This window comes from Bos taurus, chromosome 16, assembly GCF_002263795.3.
Source record: "Bos taurus isolate L1 Dominette 01449 registration number 42190680 breed Hereford chromosome 16, ARS-UCD2.0, whole genome shotgun sequence".
Lineage (NCBI taxonomy): Eukaryota > Metazoa > Chordata > Mammalia > Artiodactyla > Bovidae > Bos > Bos taurus.
Genome location: NC_037343.1, coordinates 71,995,011 through 72,018,401, shown reverse-complemented (window position 1 = coordinate 72,018,401; position 23,391 = coordinate 71,995,011). Strand labels below are relative to the sequence as shown.

Sequence of the window (23,391 nt, the reverse complement as noted above, 5' to 3'; positions counted from 1 at the left end):
TTTGAGTTAATAACTCTTTAGTAGGAGGACCATTATAATTCCATTGATGGCAGGAATAAGGCACTGTTTACTGCAGTAAGGAGATATACAAGCTCTAAAAGTAATTTTGATGATTTTTTTTTCTTATTTATAAGAACTGAAATCTTTGGCTGTTCCTGTTACATAAGCTATTATACCCAGAGGGGAAAGATTTTAATAAAATGGAGCTCTTACTCATTTCCACTAAATAACCTCCTAGGAATGACAGAGTACCAGCTGGAAATGTTGAAGTGGTTAGAGAAATGTATTTGTTAGACAAAGAAACATCAGCCTTTATAGTTCTATTATTGGGGCTCTCTAACGTCAGCAAGCACAGTGCATCGGTTCCATTTTTGGAGCTGAGTCACAGGCCTGATGGAGCTTCAAAGGAAGGAGACAGACCCTGCTCTGGGAAAATTTACTGCTTGGTTCTGCTTGGCTAAGAACATTGCCCTGAAACATCGCAAGTCCTTATTGTATAGCAGAACACAAGTGCTTATTTTTTTGGGTGTTTAATGAGATGAAAATTTGATTGCTTAAGGACATATATTGGACAAGACAACATCTTGGAGAGTGAACAAGGTCACTGGATGACCTAGGCATACTGACCAGGGCCGGGCCAGACACGCAGTGGTAGGGTGAGTGTGGTCCTCTGTGGGCCATTCAGCAGGTGGAAGGAGACTATCTGTGAGGGTCACATGCTGGGCCTGTCGGAATAAAGACTGACAAGGGGCAGGCCAACGGGCAGCCTGATAGAGCAGTGGTCCCCAAAGTGGACTTGAGGGGCCCTGAGGGTACTGGAGCGGCTGTTCCTAGGATGTGGGCTTCCTACAGCCAGTGGGCTCATATGTCATTCAGGTATGTTTTGGCATAGAATTGACAACTTTCACTTGCAACTTTTCCCCACGGAGAGCAGATGTTTGGCATTTACACCATTGCCTGGAGCTCCCTGAGACCCTTTCAGGTGATCTGCATGGGCAAATTGTCTGCATAATAATACTAAGATGTCATTTTCCATTTTTACTCTCCTTTTATGAGTGTGCAGAAGCTACGTGACATGTGATAATGCAACACTGAATGCAGAGTAGATATGAATATCCAGCTATCTTCTCTTAAGCCCAAACAGAGATGTGCAAAAATATATTTTTTTAAATGCCACTCTTACTAATTTTTTTCTTTTGGAAAATGATTATTTTTCATAAAAATATGATTTATGTTAACATGTAACTGGATCATTATTATCTTGTGTGCTTGGGTGCTAAGTCACTTCAGTTGTGTCCAACTCTTTGTGACCCTGTGGACTGTAGCCCACCAGGTCTCTCTGTCCATGGGATTCTCAAGGCAAGAATACTGGAGTGGGTTGCCATGACCTCCTCCAGGGGATCTTCCCAACCCAGGGATCAAACCCACATCTCTTATGTCTCCTGCATTAGCAGGCAAGTTCTTTACCACTGAGCCACCAGGGAAGCCATTCCCTTCTCCAGGGGATCTTCCCGACCCAGGGATTGAACCCAGGTCTCCTGCATTGCAGGCAGATTCTTTACCATCTGAGCCAACAGGGAAATCCCATTGCTATCTTAAAGTGAATTAATTAAAAGAGTTTTTTTTTTTAGTTTCTCAATTTTAAGCTCAAATATGGTAAATATTAATACATATAACCCACATAAACAAAATCTCTTTGGTGTCCTCAAATTTCTTAAGGGATTTTATTTTGTGGAGTGGCTTTGGGTTCCTAACAAAATTGCGTGGAAAATAGAGAAAGATGGACAGACACACAGATGAGTGCATTAGATTCTTGTGCTGAGAAAGAGGAGAGAATGTGGTGGAGGGGAACCCTAACTGCGTTTTGTACATCCTCCTGCCTTGTTCTGGAGTTAAACAGGCCTGCTGCTCTAGGGTATCTCTGTGAGGGCCCAAATTTAAATGCTTTGTGACTCAGACATGAGTCTGGTCTCGAGAGAGTGTCCTCCAGGGGCAGAGAATGCGAGCTGTCCTCCTGCTTGGGACTAGATGACACAGGGCAGGTCAGGGCAGTTGGGATAGGTTCTCCAGTCTTGGTGATCAGGTCATGTGTGTAGATCAAGGTCTGTGCCTCTTCATCTTCATAACTAAAATTTTGTTAAATCTCAAGAGTAAACCACGTTAAAAGGGGAACAACCACATCTTGGTCTGCTCACCTGCCACCCTTGAAGTTCTGTAGGAAACACATACAGAGAGGAGAAAGGTGGAATTTTGGTCTTAAACCCCAGGATAAGTGGGAGGAAAAAAAAAAATCCCCTCGTCTGCCAAGCTTGTCCAGAGAGAAAGCTTGATTTGCTGAAAGAGGTCAGTTGCTTTCTCTGCTCCATTTGCCCGGGCCACAGCCCAGCTTCAGACCATGGCAGCAGTGGGACAGGGCCGCAGCTGACCTGGGCAGAGCTGAAGGTTGAATAGGGCTGGTCCTCTCCCACCGATGTGGTCAGGCCACACACAGCTGCTCCCAGGCCCAGCTGACCTCATCCGCTACAGGAGACTCATGAGGGATCCCGAGAACAGGCCAAAGCAAGCAAGCCTGAAGGCCAGGCCTTCCTGTACCACAACCGCACAGGAGGACGTCACTTCTGTCCTTTCACCAAGGACCACCCATACTCTCACCGTTTGCGGACACAGAGAGCATCACTCCTGGCACTGGGCCAAGGGGAGCAGCATGCCGGGCATGCAGAGCTCTTGTCAACCTGGGGGCCACAAGTGGGGGTCCCCAGGGTCCTTAAAGGTCCAGGTGTGAGGTGTCTGTGCTATTTCATAGGTAGAAGGGTCTAGAGTTTTCATCAGATTTTCAAAGGTGGGGGGAGTCCTTGCTCAGAAAAGGTTAAGAATCACTGTGATATGACTCATTTATTTTTGTAACTGGAAGTTTGTACTTCTTAATTTCCCTCCTCTATTACTCCCCCACCCCACCAAAAAAAAGAATCACTGTGTTAGAGGCCAACACTGCTTATAGCTGCCCTGTTGAGGGTTTTGAAAAAAATTCTATTCAATAATATTAACTCAGCAAATAGCTGAGTTGTTCTCCACGCCTGGCTTGGTGCTATGGGCTGGAAATGCAACAGTGAGCAAGACCAGATGCTATCTGTTTGTCACAGAGGACCATAGATATAAATAAAATAACCACACAAATGCATATCCAGTCTCAAATCAAGCATTGCTCTGAAGGGAAAGAACCTAGTTCTATGATAGATACAACAGTGGGTGAATAGCGTTTTGGTTTTGTATATTTTTAAATTTTTGGATAGGTAATATATTCATGTTCAAAAATTCAGTAGGATTATATAGCAAAAATTCCACCCCTCACAAATACCCTTACTCATACCTCCAGCTACTCCATGGAAGCTTTAAGTGTTTTACAGACTAGTGAATTGGCCTCCTAACAGATTAGGGGAAGAAGAGAAAGCTTACCTGAGAATATGAAACTTGAAATTTGAAACACGAATGTGAGTTAACTAAGTGAAGAGGAATGGAAGGGGATAGGGGGAAGCACAGAGGCAACAGCTTGTGCAAAGGCCCTGGGGCTAGAGACAGCATGATATATTAGAAAGAAAGCCTGTGTGGCTGGAGTCATGAAGCAAGGGGAGGGGACACCCAGGAAGCTACTGAGTGAGGAGTATGCTTTGCATTGTTGGCTTTAACGTAGAAGCCCTGGGAAGCTACGGAATGATGAAGAGAGATAACCTTCCCTCATAGTGTTTTTGGGAAACTATCACCCTGGCTATAGTATGGAGAATAGATTGGAAGGAAAAGCAGTTAATGGGCTTTTATTCAGCTCAGGTGAGAAACGGTATGGCTTGGTGGTGGTGATATATCTATATATTTTGCAAGAAATATATTGGCATGCAAGATTCTTGCTTGTTAACACAACATTTGTTTCAGTTTTCTCAACTGAGTGGAAGCAAAATCCATAATGAGTTTACTCAGAATGTAGTTAACACTTGGCTGTATTTTGTCCAAGCATGTAGCCCCACTGAAGGATAATTTAGCTCTTTGATGGACAAAGAGCTGAAGTCTCATACAACCCTGCTCAAAGTCATCTGGTTTAGACTCTCACCCGAGCACCCCAAAGCCATCTGGCTCCCTTCTGCGGGAGCCCTCCAGTGGCAGGAGGTTGTCACTGTTCCACAGTCACGACAGAAGGACCCTGTGGGTGATGTTCACCAATTAGGGAAAAAATAATTAAAACACCCGATGGCTCTGGCGGTTTTGATGCTCGTACACTGAGTTTTCCTTCTCTTCTGACCCCCAGGATGGCCTATTTTGAGGAGCAAGGAGGAGTGCCCTGTGGTTTCACCCGCCAGAATTCTGGCAACTCCATCTCCTTGGACTTCGAGCCCGACGCGGAGTACCAGTTTGTGGAGCGGTTGGAAGAGCGCTACAAGTGTGCCTTCTGCCACTCAGTGCTTCACAACCCCCACCAGACGGGCTGTGGGCACCGCTTCTGCCACCAGTGCATCCTGGCCCTGAGGTGAGCCGGCGGGGCCTCCGCTCCCGCCAGAAGCGGCCAGCGTGTTCCCGGGAGCGGCCATCTGTGGCCGCTCAACTAAGATCAGGGTTTCGGGAATTGCTGTGGTTGCCCACAGAACCACAAATTTGGAGACGGGCTTTCCCAGGGCCCTTCTCTGAGAGCCTGAGGAGTATAACCTTCATTTTCTTCCCACTATCCTATTGATCGTCACCTTTTCAGACCACACCTGTTTTGCACGCGAGGGCCAACCTCTGTGCACAGTCTACACCGGGAAGGACCTGTCTCCCAAGAGGGTCTTTCTTGTAGGCGCCCTGACCTTCCCCTGCCTTGAGGCAGGGCACAGAGGTGAAGTGTTAGAGGTTAAGTGTGAAACAGGACCCTCTAGAATCTTCTGTTCTAGTGGAGGAGACAGGTGGTGGTACAGTGTGATAGCATAGGACCGCCAAGGGAACATTGGCAGAGAACATTTGACTCTGTCTGCGGGACTCCCTCTTGGACTCACATCCTGGAGGATGAATGGGACTTTCAGGACTTTCACTGAGGAGGTGCTGAAATTGGGGTGCCAGAGGGCGCCTTCTGGAAAGAGGGAACAGCATGAGTAAAGATGGGGCCTGGCCTGCTCAGGGGGGACTTCAAGGGGTCAAGTGTGGCTGGAGTGCTGGGGCTGCTCTTAGAAAGGTTGTTGAGGTCAACCCTTAACTCTGGCTTCATTTTGACTTTTCTTTACAGAGAATTGGACACAGTCCCACTCTGCCCTGTAGATAAGGAGGTGATCAAATCTCAGGAGGTAAGACGATCCCTGGTTTGGGATGGAGCAGCCAGTGTCCTAGGTTGAACTGGACAGAGGAGTTGAAGCAAGAGAGCAGGAGGGGGACCCTTCCTTGGAGTCCAGATTCCTCTGCTGTGTGGTCAGGTTGGACCCCACTCCCACCCCTGTTCGAGAGAGGAGTTTTGGGTCCTTACTGAATCCCCAGGTCTTTTTACCCACATCCTCTTTACCCTCTTTCTATCCGAGCTCCAGTTACTGTGAGTTGCTTGCAGAAATGAAACATCCTATTTCCTGCAATTCACTTTCTCATCTGTTTAGTCTCTCAAACTTTCTTTTATTAAGTGTAATAATAGCTTTATTGAGATACAATGCATATGCTGTAAAATTTCCTTTAAAGTGTGCATGTTTCTGGGGTGTGTGCCTAGGAGCGGAATGACTGGGTCACGTGATAACTCTATGTTTAACATTCTGAGGAACCAGCTAGGTTGTTTTCCAAAGCAGTATTCTTTCCAGCAAGGTGTGAGAGTTCCTAATTTCTCTAAATCCCTGACAAAATTTGTTGTGATCCATCTTTTTTATTATAGCCTTCCTAGGGGTTATAAGGAGAAGGAAATGGCAGCCCACTCCAGTGTTCTTGCCTGGAGAATCCCAGGGACGGGGAAGCCTGGTGGGCTGCCGTATATGGGGTCGCACAGAGTCGGACACAACTGAAGCAACTTAGCAGCAGCAGCAGCAGTGGTTATGAAGAGATACCTCATGGTTTTGAGGCTCTAGTGTTTGATGACATGGAGCATTATTTCCTGTGCTTGGCTGATTGGATATCTTCTTTGTAGAGATTTCTATTCAAATCCTTTGCCCATTTTTTTAAGTGGGTTATTTGTCTTTTTAGTAAAGGTACGTGTGCCTTCTCTTTGCTCTTATAATGCATTTTCCATAAGCCTAGCTGTACTTGTGTCTGCCTCACCCACTAGCCAGGGGTTGGCATACTACAACGTGGGATTTGTTGGGACTGATCCAGCCTGCCACCTGTTTTTGTATGGCCTGTGAGCTAAGAATGGCTTTTATATTTTTAAATCATTGAAAAAAATCAAAAGAAGGATACACAGGAACTCTGTACTGTTTTTTGCAACTTCTTGTGAGTCTATTTCAAAGTAAAAATTTATAAATCAAAGGAACAATGTTCTGTAACATGTGAAAATCATATGAAATTCACATTTGTGCCCGTAAATAACATCTTATCGGAACACAGGCATGCCCATTCACTTAAGTATTGTGTATAGCAGGCTGAATAGTGTCAACAGAGGACATTGCAACGTGGCTGACAAAGCTGAAAATAATTTACTCTCTGACCCTTTATGGAGAAAGTTTGCCAGCCCCTGGCTTGTGCTGAAACATAAGTCAGCAGAGCTTCAGTGATACCACCTGATGACTAATACAACGTTTACCCTGGGACAGGAAGTGGAAAGCATCGCCCCCATCCACAGCCCCACCTCCTGACCTTTGAGCATGTGGGGTCAAGTTCATCACCAGATTTCCCCCAGCTTCAGCCTACTGCAGTAAGCATTGAATTACCTGGCTTGTATGTCTGGTGGCCTGTCAGATGTATCTGAGACGGTCTTTTCTTATATGGTGGCGAATCTGGTATTTCCATTCCAACCACTGACTGGAAGTTTCCACCCAACTTTTGAGATGAACTGAAGACCAAATTAATAATAGATTCCTTCATGTTGCTCTAAAGCTTTGGAGTGTGTGAATCTATTATGTTTATCTTTTAGGTGTTTAAAGATAATTGCTGCAAAAGGGAAGTCCTCAATTTGTATGTGTTTTGCAAAAATGCTCCCAGATGTAATGCCAAGATTATTCTGGGACGATACCAGGTTGGTATTATTCATGAACAGTGTCTGCCATTTTCCAGTGTCATGTACTAAACACATTTTTATGTGTAAGTTCCTGGGCTAAGCGTGGTACATGGTTTTGGTGGGTGGCCCTCAGAAAATTTTTGTCTAGCAATACAGTTGGCTACAGTGTAGCATGCCAAGGGCTAAGGTATGAAATGAATCTCACAAGAAGAGATTCATTTTGTATGGAACACATGGAGAACATAACAATGTGTGCTAGACCTTGAATTACAGGTCCAGGTTCATTGATTCAAAAGAGAATGGCACATGCTGGGCAAAAGAAATGGTCGAGCCAAGGACACGTCATTTTGGAAAACTGTGAAGGACTTGGGATTCCAGGGCATGACTGCAGAAAGACATAGTTGTAAGGGGTCCCCTGCCTGGAAGCATTGCAGGTGCTGGGGTGGGTGTTTCCTGGCTGCTATGGGCCCTGCTCTCTTAGAAGTTATGATCTAAACGAAGATGACGCAGACCAGAACAGAGCTGGGATGCAGTGTGAAGGTGAAACGTGGGTAAGAGATGCGGACAAGCAAGGTATAGGGGAGGTGACAGGTTGTCAAGTTCCTTTCAGATGAAACTGCCCTCCGTTACTCTCCTATCCATCAGCGGAAAGCCGTTAAATGGGAAGCAGGAAACACGGCTTTGCCAGAGCAGGCCCAGGTCAGGTTCCATCACGCCATGAATGAATGTGAGGCAGACGTCTCTAGCTTCCAGGGAACTGCTTGGAGACTGCTGCAAGTTTCCCCTCCCACCCTCCCGTACCATGCTGTGGAATGTATTTCTAGTGATTCAGTCCTTTTCCCAGCATTCCTCCAAACCCCCAGGCACTGAGCTCAGAAATGCGTAGATGATTTCCCTGTTAACCCAAGAATTTCTTTGGAAGTTCACGAAAGGTTTTTGTGTTTTCCTGAGACAGTCCCTCACCACTTGTTTTGATAGTCAGGTCCTATAGTAGAGTCCTTTGACCAACTTGGTTGTCATTAAGCCTGAGAAGGAAATGAGGCTCAAATGGCCATTGGTCAGCTCTCGTGACCAGATCATCACCTTCTGGAGAATAGTGGATGGTTTCTCTTCACCTGTTTCTTTCGTATTAATATTTCCTCTTACTCCCTGTTCTCCGTCACCTGTGTGGTAAGCTGTAGGATTTCACAGGGTGCAGAGTCTTGATGAATGTTGACTGTTTTGGTGACAGCTGAGGGGTAGCATCCATGAATTTTGGAGATGTAGATTTCAGCTGTCACTGTCATTACTAGAGGCAAAGGAGAATAGCTATAATGTTTATTTACCTCCTGTAGAAAAACTATGTGCCCTTTTTTTTTTTTTCCTTCAGAAGAGGGGTCAGCAAACTATTTCTCTCAGGAGCCAAATAGAAAATATTTTAAACTTTGCCAGCCAGTGTCTGTCCCAGCTGCCTGACTCTGCCATCTTGGAGGGAAAGCAGCCATAGCCAACATGGGAAGAAATACTTGTTGGTGTTCTCAGTTACACCTTATTTACAGAAACAAGTGGTGGGCCAGGTTTGGCCCAAGGGCTGTAGCTTGTCAGCCCTGTTTTAAAGGATCTTGTGGTAGGGAACAAGCCCACTAGGATTTTGACACCTTGTCAGCATCACAGGAACTTGCAGTGTTATCCCCAGGTCTTGTTAAGACTGGCCTGCTTGTAAAAATCTGTAACATGAACAACACTGGACCGAACGTTGTCCGTGTCATCATTTTCTAAAGTGCTGGTTAAGAATGTCTCCCGACTTGACAGGGCTGACCCAAGCTTCTCCTGGGCCTGGGATTCTGATTCCTGAATTCCTCTCACTGCTCTGCTTTATTGCCTCTGGGACAGCTCCCTCTCCCTCGCTTTCCTTCCTCCAGTCCTTCCCCTTCCTTCACTTACTTAGGAGCTGGCCTTCTCTTCTTCCCTCTCAGCCCTCTGTTTCAGCTTTTACCACCCAGCGCTTCCCTGGTGGCTCAGCAGTAAAGAAAACACCTGCCAATGCTTGGGATGCAGGTTTGATCCCTGGGTAGGGAAGATCCCCTGGAGAAGGGCATGGCAACCCACTCCAGTGTTCTTGCCTAGAGAATCCCCATGGGCAGAGGAGCTTGGTGGGCTACAGGCCACAGGGTCGCAAAGAGTTGGACACAACTGAGTGACTAAACAACAACAGAGTGCAGAGATTTGGACTTGGTGCTGAGGGTGGGCATGGAGGGCGAAAAAAGAAATGACCTTGAGGAGCTGGTAAATTAATTGGCAGCGCTAAGGAGGATGTTCAAAGACTAACCTGAGAACGTGATCAGGTTAGTAGATGACCTAAGATAAACTCAGCATGCTTCCTTCATCACCCATCTTCGAAGCCCTGTCCTCCAGACCAGGCTGGCTTTCGCAGCCTCCATGCAGACAGCCCTCTCCATGCCCTGTCCTCAGCAGAGGCAGCAGGTGGTTCCCCCACCAGCCCTCCCAGCTGTCCTCCTGCTGGCCCAAGGTCCTCCCCACCTCTGCCCTCCCCAGGCCTGGCAGCCGCTCCCCTTCCCAGTGCCCTGCTCAGTGCCCCACTGGCCTGTGGTTGCCTGTTGCAGGACCACCTTCAGCACTGCCTGTTCCAGCCTGTGCAGTGTTCTAATGAAAACTGTCGGGAGCCAGTCCTTCGCAAAGATCTGAAAGAGCATCTGAGCGCATACTGCCAGTTTCGAGAGGAAAAATGCCTTTATTGCAAAAAGGATGTGGTAGTCATCAATCTACAGGTAAAAAAAAAAAGGCATCTTTATGGGACTGAATTCTGCCTGAGTGGTCACAGTGAATCAGATGGGGTACCAGAAGCACTTTTCTGAATTTATTTTTGTGCAGAAAGAGGCCTAAAGAATAACTTATCTGAGGGTTCTATAAAAAGCTGAAAGCCTTCTTGGTAGGTCTCTTTTCATGTATCATTGGCAAAAATGCTGTTTGATTACCTGCTGAGTGTGAGTGGGCCAAGTGCACACTAGTAGCTGAGTCACAAGGAGGGGACCACACTCTTTGTCCTCAGGATGCTCTGACAATTGGCGAGGCAGGATGCAGGCGTAAGAAGAAAGTGTGGGTACCTTTTACATGTGCCAAAGAAGCCATGCCAGTGACGTGCATCATCTGTCCTCTGCCGGCCCCATGGCCTCTGCCCTTCTTTGGAATAATTGGAAAACTGAACTCGTTTATACTGAGAAAACAACCGTCAGGAACCTTTTTGCTGCTAGGCTGTACCTTCTTGTAGAGGATGAGCCACACTGCATAGGTCCCCAAGGGGTTATATGTGCACACACTCTGAGGGCATACAGGGAGCCTTTGGAAGCCAGGTTGGCTTTATTTCAGCACCCTTTCATTGCTTCAGAATCACGAGGAAAACCTGTGTCCTGACTACCCAGTATCTTGTCCCAACAAGTGTTTGCAGACCATTCCAAGAACTGAGGTAAGTGTAAATAATTCTCTCAGTGATTTTACGTAAGATAAAGTTCAGTAATCATTACAGTGTGTGTTTGATAAAATCCCATAGGCGGGGGCCCGAGGCTTACCTTATCCTCATGATGGCCATGGTTTTGTCTTCCCTCACCTTCTCCCTGAGGATTCTTCTCCCTGAGAATTCTCTGTTTCCATGTTAGGCAGCCTCAGCTTGGCTTTTTTGCCTTCTGTTTCCTGTTTTCTCCTCAAGCTACCCTTGGCTCCCTGCTGACTGCAGTTATACCAGGTAGCTGGAGAGTCAGGATGCATTTCTATAGCCTGAGGCTGTCTGTTTCACAGGTGGATGAACACCTGGCCGTGTGTCCTGAAGCTGAACAAGACTGTGCTTTTAAGAACTATGGCTGTGCTGTAAAGGTATGGAGTGACTGTGTCTGTCTGCCTTCTGCTGTATCATTCATTTTACTCTGATTCCATTCAGGATGCAGGACATTCAGTGTCTGTGAAACTGTAAGACTGGCAATAACTAGTGGTTACCAGTAGGGAGAGGGAAGATGGGAGTAGGGAATTAAGAAATACTATGTATAAAATTAATAAGCTACAAGTATATATATAATGCACACAAGGAATATAGCCCATGTTTTGTAATAACTATATATGGAATAGAAAAAAAAAGACTGGCAATTGTATTAGGGTTCTCCAGAGAAACACAACAATTAGTTTATATATACATAAAGTTCATAATACCTACTTTTTGAGGTTTGCTTGTATCTGTGAAAATAAAAATGTGACCTGACACATTGACCTTGCAATTTTACTGCTAGGAATTTATTTCACAGATATCCTTTCATAAGTATGCAATGATCACACACCTAAACAAACACACATACACAGCAAATATATCTTGTCTATGAAGGATAGATTCCAAGAGCCTCGATGGATGTCTGAAACCATAGTACCAAACCTTATATATACTATGTTTTTTCCCCTATAACATACATATGATAAAGTTACGCATTTATAAATTAGGCACAGCAAGAGGATACCTGAATTGCCAGCATCATTTGGGGCCATTATTGAATAAATATGGATTACTTGACCACAGCACTTTGATATTGCAACAGTTAATCTGATAACCGAGATGACTAAGTGACTAATGGGTGGGTAGTATGTATAGTTTGGATACCTGGACAGTGGGATCACTCACCTCTGGGGCAGGATATAGCAAGAAGAAACAAGAGTGCATCATGCTACTCAGAACAGCTCACAATTTAAAGTATGAATTATTTTCTAAAATTGTCTATTTCTTATTTTTGGACCATGATTAACCATGGGTAACTGAAACCACAGATATCAAAACTGTGGCTAAGCTGGAACTACTGTATTTAGCAAAAAAATCCACAGAAGTGAAAAAAAAATATATATATATATATATTCATATTTTGGAATACTATGCATCTGATAAAAAGCATGAGGTATATATTTTTTAAATTACTTACACTATGACCTCACTGTGTTGAAAATGTATGTATATCTTTGCTGACTCTGATGAGTGAGACTAGGGAATTGGATGTGGGGACAGAGAAAAGGGGACTTCTACTTTTCATTCTGCTGCTTGCTGTGTTGTTTGACACAGGCATGCTGCACCATGCTCAGTAGCTTCAGTCCTGTCCAACTCTTTGTGACCCTATGGACTGTAGCTGCCAGGCTCCTCTGTCCATGGGATTCCCCGGGCAAGAATACTGGAGTGGGTTGCCATGCCCTCCTTCCTCCAGGGTATCTTCCCAACCCAGGGAACAAACCCATGACTCCTGTGTCTCCTGCACTGCAGGTGGATTCTTTACCCCAGAGCCACTGGAGAAGCCCTTGACCCCAGCATATGTTTCTCTTATTTTTTTTAAGCTATTTGAAAAACACCTTTAAAAAATCAGTGAAGAGTCCATAAATGTGTCACATATCAAACCACAATTGTCTCAGCTGCAGAAAGCATAGGGTTTATCTTCCTCACACATGAAACACAGAATTGCTTTCCAGCTCTAAAAGGATTCTTCTCTACAGTTAGGGTCCATCTCCCATTTGGATTCTATTTGAGGACTTACCTTAGTGCCAGAGCTGGGGATGGCTGGGGGAGTTGTGCTCTGGAAGAGGGCCAACCCTCAACTGAAGGGAAATTGATGATAAATGTTTACTTAGACTCTATGGGTCACCTGTACCATTTGCTTTTATTAGTTATAGAGGCAACCTGCAATGAAATTTTAAGGATCAGGGAAAAAGTAACCATTTGTTCTTGCAAACATATACTTTTATTTTGAGGGCAACAAATTTGCATGGGCTGAAACTACAGTTCAGTTCACCTTCTGCCCACAATAGCAAGACAGTGGTAAAAAGTGGTAGAGAAGTTTGCTCGGTAGGCTGATCAGTAGGTAACCCACCACCAGGGAGACAGGTTTTATATGGAATAGTTGAGAGCTGATGATAACTACACTCAGCCCTCAGTCATGTGCTCCTAGAGCAAGGAAAGGCTTCCCAGGTGGCACTGGTGTAAGGAATCTGCCTGCCAGTGCAGAAGATACAAGGACTTGGGTTCAATTCCTGGGTTGGGAAGATCCCTGGAGGAGGAAATGGCAACCCTAGTCCAGTGTTCTTGCCTGGAGAATCCCATGGACAGAGGAGCCAGGCGGGCTACAGTCCATCGGGTCACAAAGAGTCAGACACGACTGAATGTCTGAACACAGCACAGGGCAAGGAAGGAAAGCAGCACTGAGAATTTTGATAGTGGCCTGACTCTCTGTGTCTTCTGGGTACCAAAGAATCGTAAAGATGTAAAAGGGGCCTGGAAGGGATCCTTTTCCCTGAAACCCACCTTGAGACAAGTCAGCAAAGTTGTTAAAGTTCAGCTTTAGCAGAATGTCCTGCCACCACCCTCATGTTGGAAGCCTTTCAACAACCTGACTCACGTTTCTCTTTGTCTTAAAGGATAAACGGGGGAACCTGCAGGAACATGAGCGTTCGGCCTTACGGGACCACATGCTTCTGGTTTTAGAAAAGAACTTCCAATTAGAGGAGCAGGTAATCAAGGGTTCAACTATAAAGGGAGGCAACAGAATTGCTGGGATTTGTACTTGTTGGCATTTTTATAGTCTCCTCTGTTTAAGTGGAAGTCCACTGGAGGTAGATGTTTTTCTACTAAGTGACCAGACAGACTCCTGGGATTAGAGCACATCAAGCTGGAAAGTGCCTTTGAGATCTTTGGGTCCAGCCCCCTCAACCAACAGATGAAATAACTAAATTCAAAGAAATTTTGGTGTGTTTATGACTTTAAGGGGCAGAATTCAATCTCAAACCCATGTCCCCTGATTGTCAGTCCAGTGTTCCCCAGGGTACTCCACACTGCCTCTCTGCAGCCTACCCACACACCTCTTGGTTATTCCCTAGTAGGAGCCTAGTAGGTGTTTGGCGTTTTTAAATGAAATCAGTATTACCCTGAAACAACGTTTGACTATCTGTTCTGGGCACTGTGGGTATTATACATTTTGTAATAAGTCTTAACTTACTAACTTTGCAACCTAATCAATGCATACGTACATATTTATTTCACTGAATTATTATTATTAAGTGAAATTATGTATGCAAATGCCAGCCGTAGTCCCTGGTATGTTCATAGTGGACAACATTCAATGCTGATTCTATTGAGTAATTATTCCAACAGTTCATCATTTTGTTAGGGCATCACAGAGGATCAGACTTTTAAAACCCTGGTAGGGAAGGAAACCGTCCATCTGCATAGAGGGTGCTAAATTTTATTGCTACAGGTTATTTTATGTTATCTGATTCCATATTAAAGTAGGTATATGAGTTTCAGGGTCAGATGGTGGAGAAAAATAGAAAGCCTGATTACACTGTAACTTTGGTAGAAGGCATGCTGCCTTGAGCCATTCCCAAGTTCTTTCTGTAACAGGTGCCTCCTTCACCTATCCGTTCATTCAACAAACATATGCCATGTGTCAGGCACAAGGCTAGTTGCTGCAGACACTGGGTCAGGGGAGAACCAGCACCTACCCTTGAAGATCTCACCAAAATGTAAATGTATAAGGTGCTGTCCCCATAGCACATGTGATGGGGGTGCCCCGTGCTGGGGTACAGAGGCTGTAGCAGTTTGCCCTGTGGGAGTGTGGAAGGCTTTTCAAGGTAAACATCTGAGCTGTACTGACTTGAAGAAAGAGACGGTCTATCAGTTAAAATGTTGTGGAAAGTGGATAGTCCAGAAGGGGAAAGTTTATGTGAAGACAGAGAGACATGATGGTTCAAGGAAGTGCGGTTCAGGGGGTGGAGAGACACCGGAGTGTAAGAGAGGGAAGGGCTGGAGGCTGGGTGTGCTGGGTCCAGACTGAAATGGCCTTCCATGTAAGCCAAGAAGTTTAGAAAACTATGCATTCAATGATTTTAAACATTTATTCATATTCTGCCCTATTTCAGAAAGGATTTAAGGGCCAGAGTTGGAACTAATGTTTGCCAGTATAAGGAGTCAACAGGTATTTTTAAATAGGAAGATACTTGGCCAGTTAATTGTTTGGTTAAGAATAAGACAGCTGCTGGTAGCAAGGAAGATGGATAGAAGGAGAGAAGAGAATGAAGACAGAGAAGCAGGCAGAAAGATGTTGCAGAAGAGCCTGGCAATTGCTGAGTGAGGGCCCTGGAGCCAGAATGCCTGGGTTTGAGACCTGCTTCAGCATATATGAGTTTGGGCAAGGTACTTAACCTCTCTCTTCCACAGTGTCCTCATTTGTAAAATGGGGTTGTAGTGAGGGTCAAATTATATATATATATATATATATATATATATATGTAATATATGTTATATATTACATATATATGTTATATGACATGTAACATATATTATATATATATGTTATATGACATGTAACATATATTATATATGTTCTTGAACAAGAACATATATTTATATGCTCTTAGCACAGTGCCTGGCACATAATAAGCAGTTCAGTATTAGGTGGAAGCAAGGTACTGGAGGTGGTGGTGGGTGGGGGTGAAGGTGAAGGTGAAGGCGTGACCATAGCTCTGTCAGTGGGTAGAGAGAGGGAGGGCTAAGAGACATTTGCAGGTTGGAGTCATGTGCTGTAGCTAAGTCAGGGAACGCAGCAGTGTTATTAACCGAGATGGGCCCTACAAACAGGAGTGGGTTAGAGGTGGGGGAGGAGAGGTGAGGAGGAGACACTGAGCTCGCTTCTGGTCAGGACGGTCTGGTGCGCATGGGATGAGGGCGGAGATTATAAGCAGAAGACTCTGGAGCCAGAGACCAGATGGCTGTCGTGGCCATTTGTGCATTCGTTTATAAAACACGTATCAAATGCCTGCTGTGTGCCAGCCACTGTGAGGGGCTTTGGTGACATGTAGCCTCAACAATTTAGTGGAGAAAAAATGACCAAAATAACCAAAAAGGCAATAGGAATCATGAGGGTAAGTTATATACTGGAATATGGTCAGGATGTCATGTAACTTAAGAGGTGGCCTAGGTAGGTGGTACTAGTGTGGAAATACTTTCTGGGAGGATATCCCCTTGAGTGATGCTTAAAAAGTGGTTGTTTCTAGATGAAGGAGGAAGTGACTGAGCACACGGCCTGAAATAGAAGGTGTGTAGTGTGTGAACGGGCATGAGGCTGAAAGGGTGACCTGGGCAGATTGTACAGGGCCCTGTATGGCTGTAAAGAAGTCCACTAGAGATGCTTAAGTAGGAGGGATAACAAGACCAGATTTGTCACTTCGTATTCTTCTGGTCACAGTATGAAGTATGATTTGGAGGCAAACAAGGCTAAAGACAGAGGGGAATGTTCATTCATTCATTTAATAAATATTTACAAGCACCTACTGGTGCCAGGCACCAAACCAGTTGCTGGAGTTCCAGTGGACTATAGGACCCATGCCAGTCCAGCTCCGTAGAGCTTCTCTTCAGGTGTGTGTGTGTGAGGGACAGTGTATGACTGGCTAAGAGGCTATCATAGCAGCCCAGGTGAGAAACAGTCCAGGCTGAAACAGGTACAGTGAGAAGTGGTTGTAAGAGTTGTTTCGTTTTGTGTCAGGAGTTAAAGTTGGCAGATATTGCTGACTGAATGGATGTAGGGGTAAGAGAAGGCTGTCTAGGATCACTCAGAGGTTTTTAGTTGTTTCCCTCAAAGGGATTACAAATTCGGACAGGCGGTGTGTTTTGCCTGCCACTTGTCAGCAGTATACTAGGCAGGTTGAACTCTCTGGCTCTGTTTCCTTATCTATGAAATGAGGCTGACCCTTGTATCCAACTCATGGGGTTCTTTGAGGATTAAAAGAGCTAGTTAATATAATAACTGGATAGTAAATTGCAGCTATTACTGTTGACACCGTGCAGACAGCATCTAACGTGGTGTGGTGATCCGAACTCTGTGGTTGTTTAGTAGCAGTAGTTAGTCATGTCCGACTCTGTGCAACCCCATGGACTGTAGCTCACCAGGCTCCCCTGTCCGTGGGATTCTCCAGGCAAGAATACTGGAGTGGGTTGCCATTCCCTTCTCCAGAGGATCTCCCCAACACAGGGATTGAACCCAGGTCTCCTGCATTGCAGGCAGATTCTTTACCATTTGAGCTACAGGAAGTCCTAGGTGTTTAGTAAGTACGTACTAAATGAAAGACAAGAACCAGTTCAGCAAATTTAATCAAGTGATGTCACTAGCATGGGATGATCCCTCAAAGTGGGTTACACACAGCAGAGGCTGGCGAGAAATCTGTGGATCTCTCTTTTTTTGAAGTACCTTCAAACGTTTTCTTAGAATTATATAGTAATCTACCTGTAAATATTTTCTATAAATATGTATATATATTTTTCCTTAACATACTTTCTTACCTGTAGTCTTTTCCTAGAACTATATTCAAATTATTTTAACTTGTCTGCATGCATTTAAATTACTTCATTCATATTCCTGTTATTAGATTTCTGACTTATATAAGAGCCTAGAACAAAAAGAAAGCAAAATCCAGCAGCTAGCAGAAATGGTAAAGAAATTCGAAAAGGAGTTCAAGCAATTTGCACAGTTGTTTGGCAAAAATGGAAGCTTCCTCTCAAATATGCAGGTGAGAAATGGCCTTTCTATTCATAACCCAGATTTAACCTCACAGCCAGTTAGCTTTTTAACTAACTTTTTAAATGGAGAAACTAACTTTTTAAATGGAGATAATTCCAAAGGTGCAAAGCTAAGACAGTACAAAGAACACCTGTGTGTTCCGCACCCAGATTCACTCGTCGACAGTGTTCTGTCCCGTTTGCTTCCTTCATCCTGTCTCCCCTGCCTCATCCCAACCCTGTCCTTAGCCCCCATCCTGTCCCTGTCTCTCTCTCTTTGTGGGTGTTCTTTCTGAACCCTTTGAGAGTAAGCCGCCTATTATAGCCCTTTACCCCTACACGCTTCGCAATGTATTTCCTAAGAATAGAGATCTTTTACATAACCCAGTGCACTTAGCCATGCCAGTACACGTTTGCACTGGTACGGTACTTTTACACAATTTATGAGGGTTGTCACTATTGACCCAATATTTGTCACTTGACTTCAGATTTATTGAGCACATCTGTAGTTCTGCATTTTGCAGTCAACAAAGTAAAACTATTAATTCCTTTGGGAAGAAAATGCTTTACACATTACTAAAATAGAGCAAAAATTACTTTGTAAATCATGACTGTTAAGTAACCATAAACAGATTTCTAAAGAATAATGTCTTTATTGTGATTTTAAAATTTATAGTGCAAAATATTTCATAGTGTGATATGGGCAATCTTTTTGAGGATTATACCAGAAAATGTAGGCCATGTCATTTCCATACTTTGTCCGCATACTGTATGGATGTGTGTGTGTTTGCGTATAGCAAAAAGGAAATCCATCAATTGTTGTTATCTTAATTCTGACCTTTTTCTAACACAAAAACCAGTCAAGAGTGAAGACACTGAGGGCGGGAGAAATGTAGTTTTGTTTAATCCCTTCCATCTAAAGAGAGCAACTAAGTGTTCAGGCCTTATCTTGGGGCACTGAGTACCACCTGCCGTGCTCAGACCAGAACAGATGGGCCTTCTTCCAGCACATTCTCTGCCCTCTCGCAGAGCGGGAGTGAATCAGAAGCGTTGTGACAGAGAAGGAAGTGATAAGGCAAGAGGACAGACAGGGAGAACATAAATACAAAGATAGGCTAAAGAACCAAGAGGGGAAAATCCAAGGGAGAAGTAAGACTCAGGTGAAGAACAGTTCAAAGATTTGAAACAGGAGCCAAGATACTGTAGAGCGGGGAGGAAGGTATTAGGTGATTCATCTCTCTGACATCCTATCCTCTCTCTTCTGAACCGTGCATTTTTTTCACTGCATTAATTGGTTAATTCAAGGTGAAATGTTTGAGATGAAAAAATGTGATCTCAAAGAATCATTCATGTTTTTTTGACGTGTTGATCTATTTTGTACTGAAAGGTTCTTGCCAGTCACATTGACAAGTCTGCTTGGCTAGAAGTTCAGGTGCGTCAGTTACTACAAATGGCTAACCAGCAACAGAGTAAATTTGATCTGAAGCCTTTGGTGGAAGCAATTGATACAGTGAAACAGAAAATCACCCTGCTGGAAACCAATGACCAAAGACTAGGTATGTCTAATGTCTTCTGCTTCCCTTCTCGTGCTTCATGACTTCTGCATGTGTTCACAGAAACAAGAAAATGGGCCAGTGGAGAGGCACAGCCATCCAGGGTCCACAGTGCTGAGTCTGGTATTTGTGAAGCAGAACAATATGAGGTTCTGGGCACTCAGACAAAAATGATGAAGGGCCCTGAGTGGGAACTGGAACAAGGACAGGGTGGAAACAGGCCAGGAAATTCCAAGAATAGGGAATGATGGTTTGTTAAGGAGAGCAGACAATGAGAAAGCTAGGGGAAAGATGTGGTAGGGAACATTGTTTCAAGTATAGAAAAGCAGAGACACGTTTGGCTATTTGAAAGCATCCCAGTTAGAATGTAGTGGGGCTTACCATGCCAAAGCCTGCTAGACGCGTGCTGAGTGGGTCTTCTCTACACTTCAGGGAGCTTCAGTTCAAGAGGACGCATTGGGGTTTTCTTGGGGCCAGTCTTTCCAAGACATGAGAATCATGGAGTCAGTATTATTAACATGGATGTCACATTGGTGGACATTGAATTCAGTTCGTTTTGGGAATGTCAGAATTCTATTGATTCTCTTTGGATAACCAAATTTCATTTTGGGCATATTTGAAAGACAGCTTTAAGGCCTTCAGAATCTTTTTTTCTTTGCAGTTGTTTTGGAAGGGGAGACTAACAAACATGATGCCCACATTAATATTCATAAAGCACAGCTGAATAAAAACGAAGAGCGATTTAAACTGCTAGAAAGCGCCTGCTATAACGGAAAGCTCATCTGGAAGGTGACAGACTACAAGCTGAAGAAGAAGGAGGCGCTGGACGGACACACAGTATCCATCTTCAGCCAGCCCTTCTACACCAGCCGGTGTGGCTACCGCCTCTGCGCTAGAGCCTACCTGAACGGGGACGGGTCTGGGAAGGGGACGCACCTGTCTCTGTACTTTGTGGTGATGCGAGGGGAGTTTGACTCACTGTTGCAGTGGCCGTTCAGGCAGAGGGTGACCCTTATGCTTCTGGACCAGAGTGGCAAAAAGAACCACATTATGGAGACCTTCAAGGCGGACCCCAACAGCAGCAGCTTTAAGAGACCCGACGGGGAGATGAACATCGCCTCCGGCTGTCCTCGCTTTGTGGCTCATTCCACTCTGGAGAATGCCAAGAACACCTACATTAAGGATGATACCCTCTTCTTGAAAGTGGCTGTGGACTTAACTGACCTGGAGGATCTCTAATCATTGCTTCTGGAGGGATAAAAGGACTCCTTGAATCCAGAACCTGTGGTTAATGTAGGGACTGAATCTGGGCTCAGTACATATTTGTACTTGGCTTTTTGTCCTTAACGTATGAAGTCATTTTAAGGTTTCTCAAGTGCTGTCTTCTTTTTACATTTTATTGTCCCAGTTTGAAACTTATAATACTCAGACTATCTTCTCATTATTTATATTTTTATATCTCTTCAAAGACGTTAACTTCCTTAAACGTAAGGACTGAAGCATACCTCTTTAACTGGTGCTTAGTGTGGGGTCTCAGGGTCTCAGTCTTCTATAATATTAAATGTCTTTGAGGACACAGATGTATTAGTAGAACTTCTAATCGAAAGTGTTTTGGTATTTTTATATTTGGCCTGTGGATTCTAGAACTGACCTTAAGCCTACAAAAGCTATCTTTTAGGGTAGGCTATTTCAGTTGAGTAGTTAAGTAGGGTGGTTGTTGTTATTTAGTCACTATGTCATGTCCAACTTTTTGCGACCCTGTGGACTACAGCCCACTGGGGTCCTCTGTTTGTGGAATTCTCCAGGCAAGAATACTGGAGTGGGTTGCTATTTCCTCCTCCAAGGGATCTTCCCAACACAGGGATTGAACCTGTGTCTCCTGCATGGCAAGCAGATTTTTTTACCTATGCCTCCAGGGAAGCCCAAGTAAATGGGTAGTGTACTTCAAAGTCAGTATACCCAGTTTGGATCAGACTTTTTTGGGTTAAATACTGTATTGTGGAAGCTACTACACTTTTAATACTTTCATGAAATTTACCAGTAGTCAGCAAGCACAGTTTTGCAAGGCTGCATAAGAACTTGTGAATAAAGTAAGTATTTTCATTCTTCCTGCTGAAGTAAAGCAGAAAACACTGCATAGTATATATATAGAGAGATACAGCCATCCAGCTAAAGTTATTAGGTCAAACCACATGACAGAACTATTTACAAACAAAATGATCAAGTGTTAGCAATTTCAGAAGATTCAACTTAATATATACATACATGTTTAAACATAGTTTACAGATATTTTGGTAATTATAGCAAATTAATATTAGGATGGGCAGAATTTAGTATATGATGGAGAAAGTGTCATATATGGATAAGAGGAATTAAAACCTAGGGATAACACCATTAAAATTTCCTCTGGAAATCAGAACTCCCATCTGAAATCGATGGCTAAGAAGAGTGTCTTTTTCTTTTTGAGTAGAATTTTGAGTTCATAAATTGGTTTGAAAATTGGCGTTTATGTAAACTTACGATGTTTCTTGTCAGAGCCCTGAGTACTTTGTGAAGAACAGAAAGCACGTGTTCTTCTATGTCTATCCGTATGGGTCTGAGAGTGTAAATACAAGTCTACACAAAGCCCTCCTGACTCTTGACATGGTGGTAGTAGTTTAGTCGTGTCCAACTCCTGCAACTCCATGGACCAGAGTCTGCCAGGCTCCTCTGTCCGTGGGATTTCCCAGGCAAGAATACTGGAGTGGCTTGCCATTTCCTTCTTCAGGGGATCTTCCTGACCCAGGGATCAAATCAGCGTCTCCTGCATTGGCAGGCGGATTCTTTAGTGACCGAGCCACCAGGGAAGCCCTGACTCTTGATAAGCCTGAAGTGAAGTCACTCAGTCATGTCTGACCTTTGCAACCACATGGACCGTAGCCTGCCAGGCTCCCATCCATGGGACTTTCTAGGCAAGCATACTGGAGTGGGTTGCCATTCCTTTTTTCAGGGGCTGTTCCCGAACCAGGGATCGAACCTGGGTCTCCCGCACTGCAGGCAGACTCTTTACCGCCTGAGCAACCAGGGAAGCCTAGACTCTTGATAAGCCTGAGCTTAACCCAAAACTACCCAGTTTTCCTGGGCCCTCACTCTTGTTATGCCATTGAGCACTACCCACACTAGGCTGGCTCCCTTGAGCGTGTACAGGCAAGCACACACTTTACAAATCTTGATCAGTTGACCTCACAGAAGCAGCATGATTGATACCAGTGACTTCTGGAATAGTTGGAACTTTCTTCCTCTCTCCCTGTGAAATTTTCAAGATATCAAAGACTCATACTACACAAATCTTCCCAAAGGGTTAAATTCAAAGCCCTGAGTTCACAGAAGAAATCTGGTAGAGAACCACCCTGCAGGTGCTGGTGAACTCGGGTGCAGCTGGCGGTCAGCCCATCCTCTCAGGCAAAGTCAGCAAGTCTTTCTGTAGACCACACAGCTGGATGCTGGTGGTTCTGTGTGCTGGTCCGCAGTGTTTCTCATCTGGTCCAAAGTCATCCTTGTGTTCTGAGGAGCAGGAAGAGCACACTGTTGTGACTAGTTTTAAGCCTTTGATGTGAAAAACATTTCAAAGTGAATTTATCAAAACACTGATTTTGTGTTTTAACCAACTTCTCTACATGAAAAGTATGACTTATGGCATGGTTTGCTTATAAGCTCAGAGTCCCTTCATCATTCAAACAGTGAACACAGAACAAGGTATTCTATAATAAAAAGCACTTCTCTCTCACAAAATAAGAGTTGTGAATTTTGTTGTAAGGAAATCGATCCACGGAAATTATTTTTCCATTTTTATGATCCAAACAGTTATTTTTATTCTGTATCTGTAAGGTTTAAATTTATTCCACTTTGGCCTGATTCAGTTTCTGATGAAAAGAAAACGACACAGCAGGCATAAACGGGGAGTTAACAACCTTGAGAAAGGTGCGTGCAGGATTCAAGGAGGGTATGGAGGTGGAGTACACACTCACACACCTCAACAGATCTGAATTCTGACGCTTGGTCTCCAAATATGATGATTTCAGAGAAACAAGAAATAGTCACAGGGTCCATTCCCAGCACCTATCTTGAACACACACAAATGGAACAGAGTGCCACGAACC

At 44.3% G+C, this 23,391-nt stretch overlaps 1 protein-coding gene across 2 annotated transcripts in view; it reads left to right on the top strand.

The window, feature by feature from the left end:
- Positions 1 to 23,026, top strand: part of TRAF5 (TNF receptor associated factor 5) — a 45,985-nt gene extending 22,959 nt beyond the window's left edge. Inside the window, 10 exon segments of one of the 2 annotated variants that reach the window (NM_001105340.1) lie at positions 4,295 to 4,513; positions 5,243 to 5,300; positions 7,058 to 7,159; positions 9,745 to 9,909; positions 10,527 to 10,604; positions 10,934 to 11,008; positions 13,568 to 13,660; positions 17,570 to 17,710; positions 19,087 to 19,255; positions 19,914 to 21,880. In NM_001105340.1, coding sequence (NP_001098810.1) covers positions 4,296 to 4,513; positions 5,243 to 5,300; positions 7,058 to 7,159; positions 9,745 to 9,909; positions 10,527 to 10,604; positions 10,934 to 11,008; positions 13,568 to 13,660; positions 17,570 to 17,710; positions 19,087 to 19,255; positions 19,914 to 20,491 — 1,677 coding nt within the window. In that variant the 5' untranslated portion in view covers position 4,295 and the 3' untranslated portion in view covers positions 20,492 to 21,880. 2 annotated transcript variants of the gene reach the window in all.
- Positions 23,027 to 23,391: the final 365 nt, after the last annotated feature.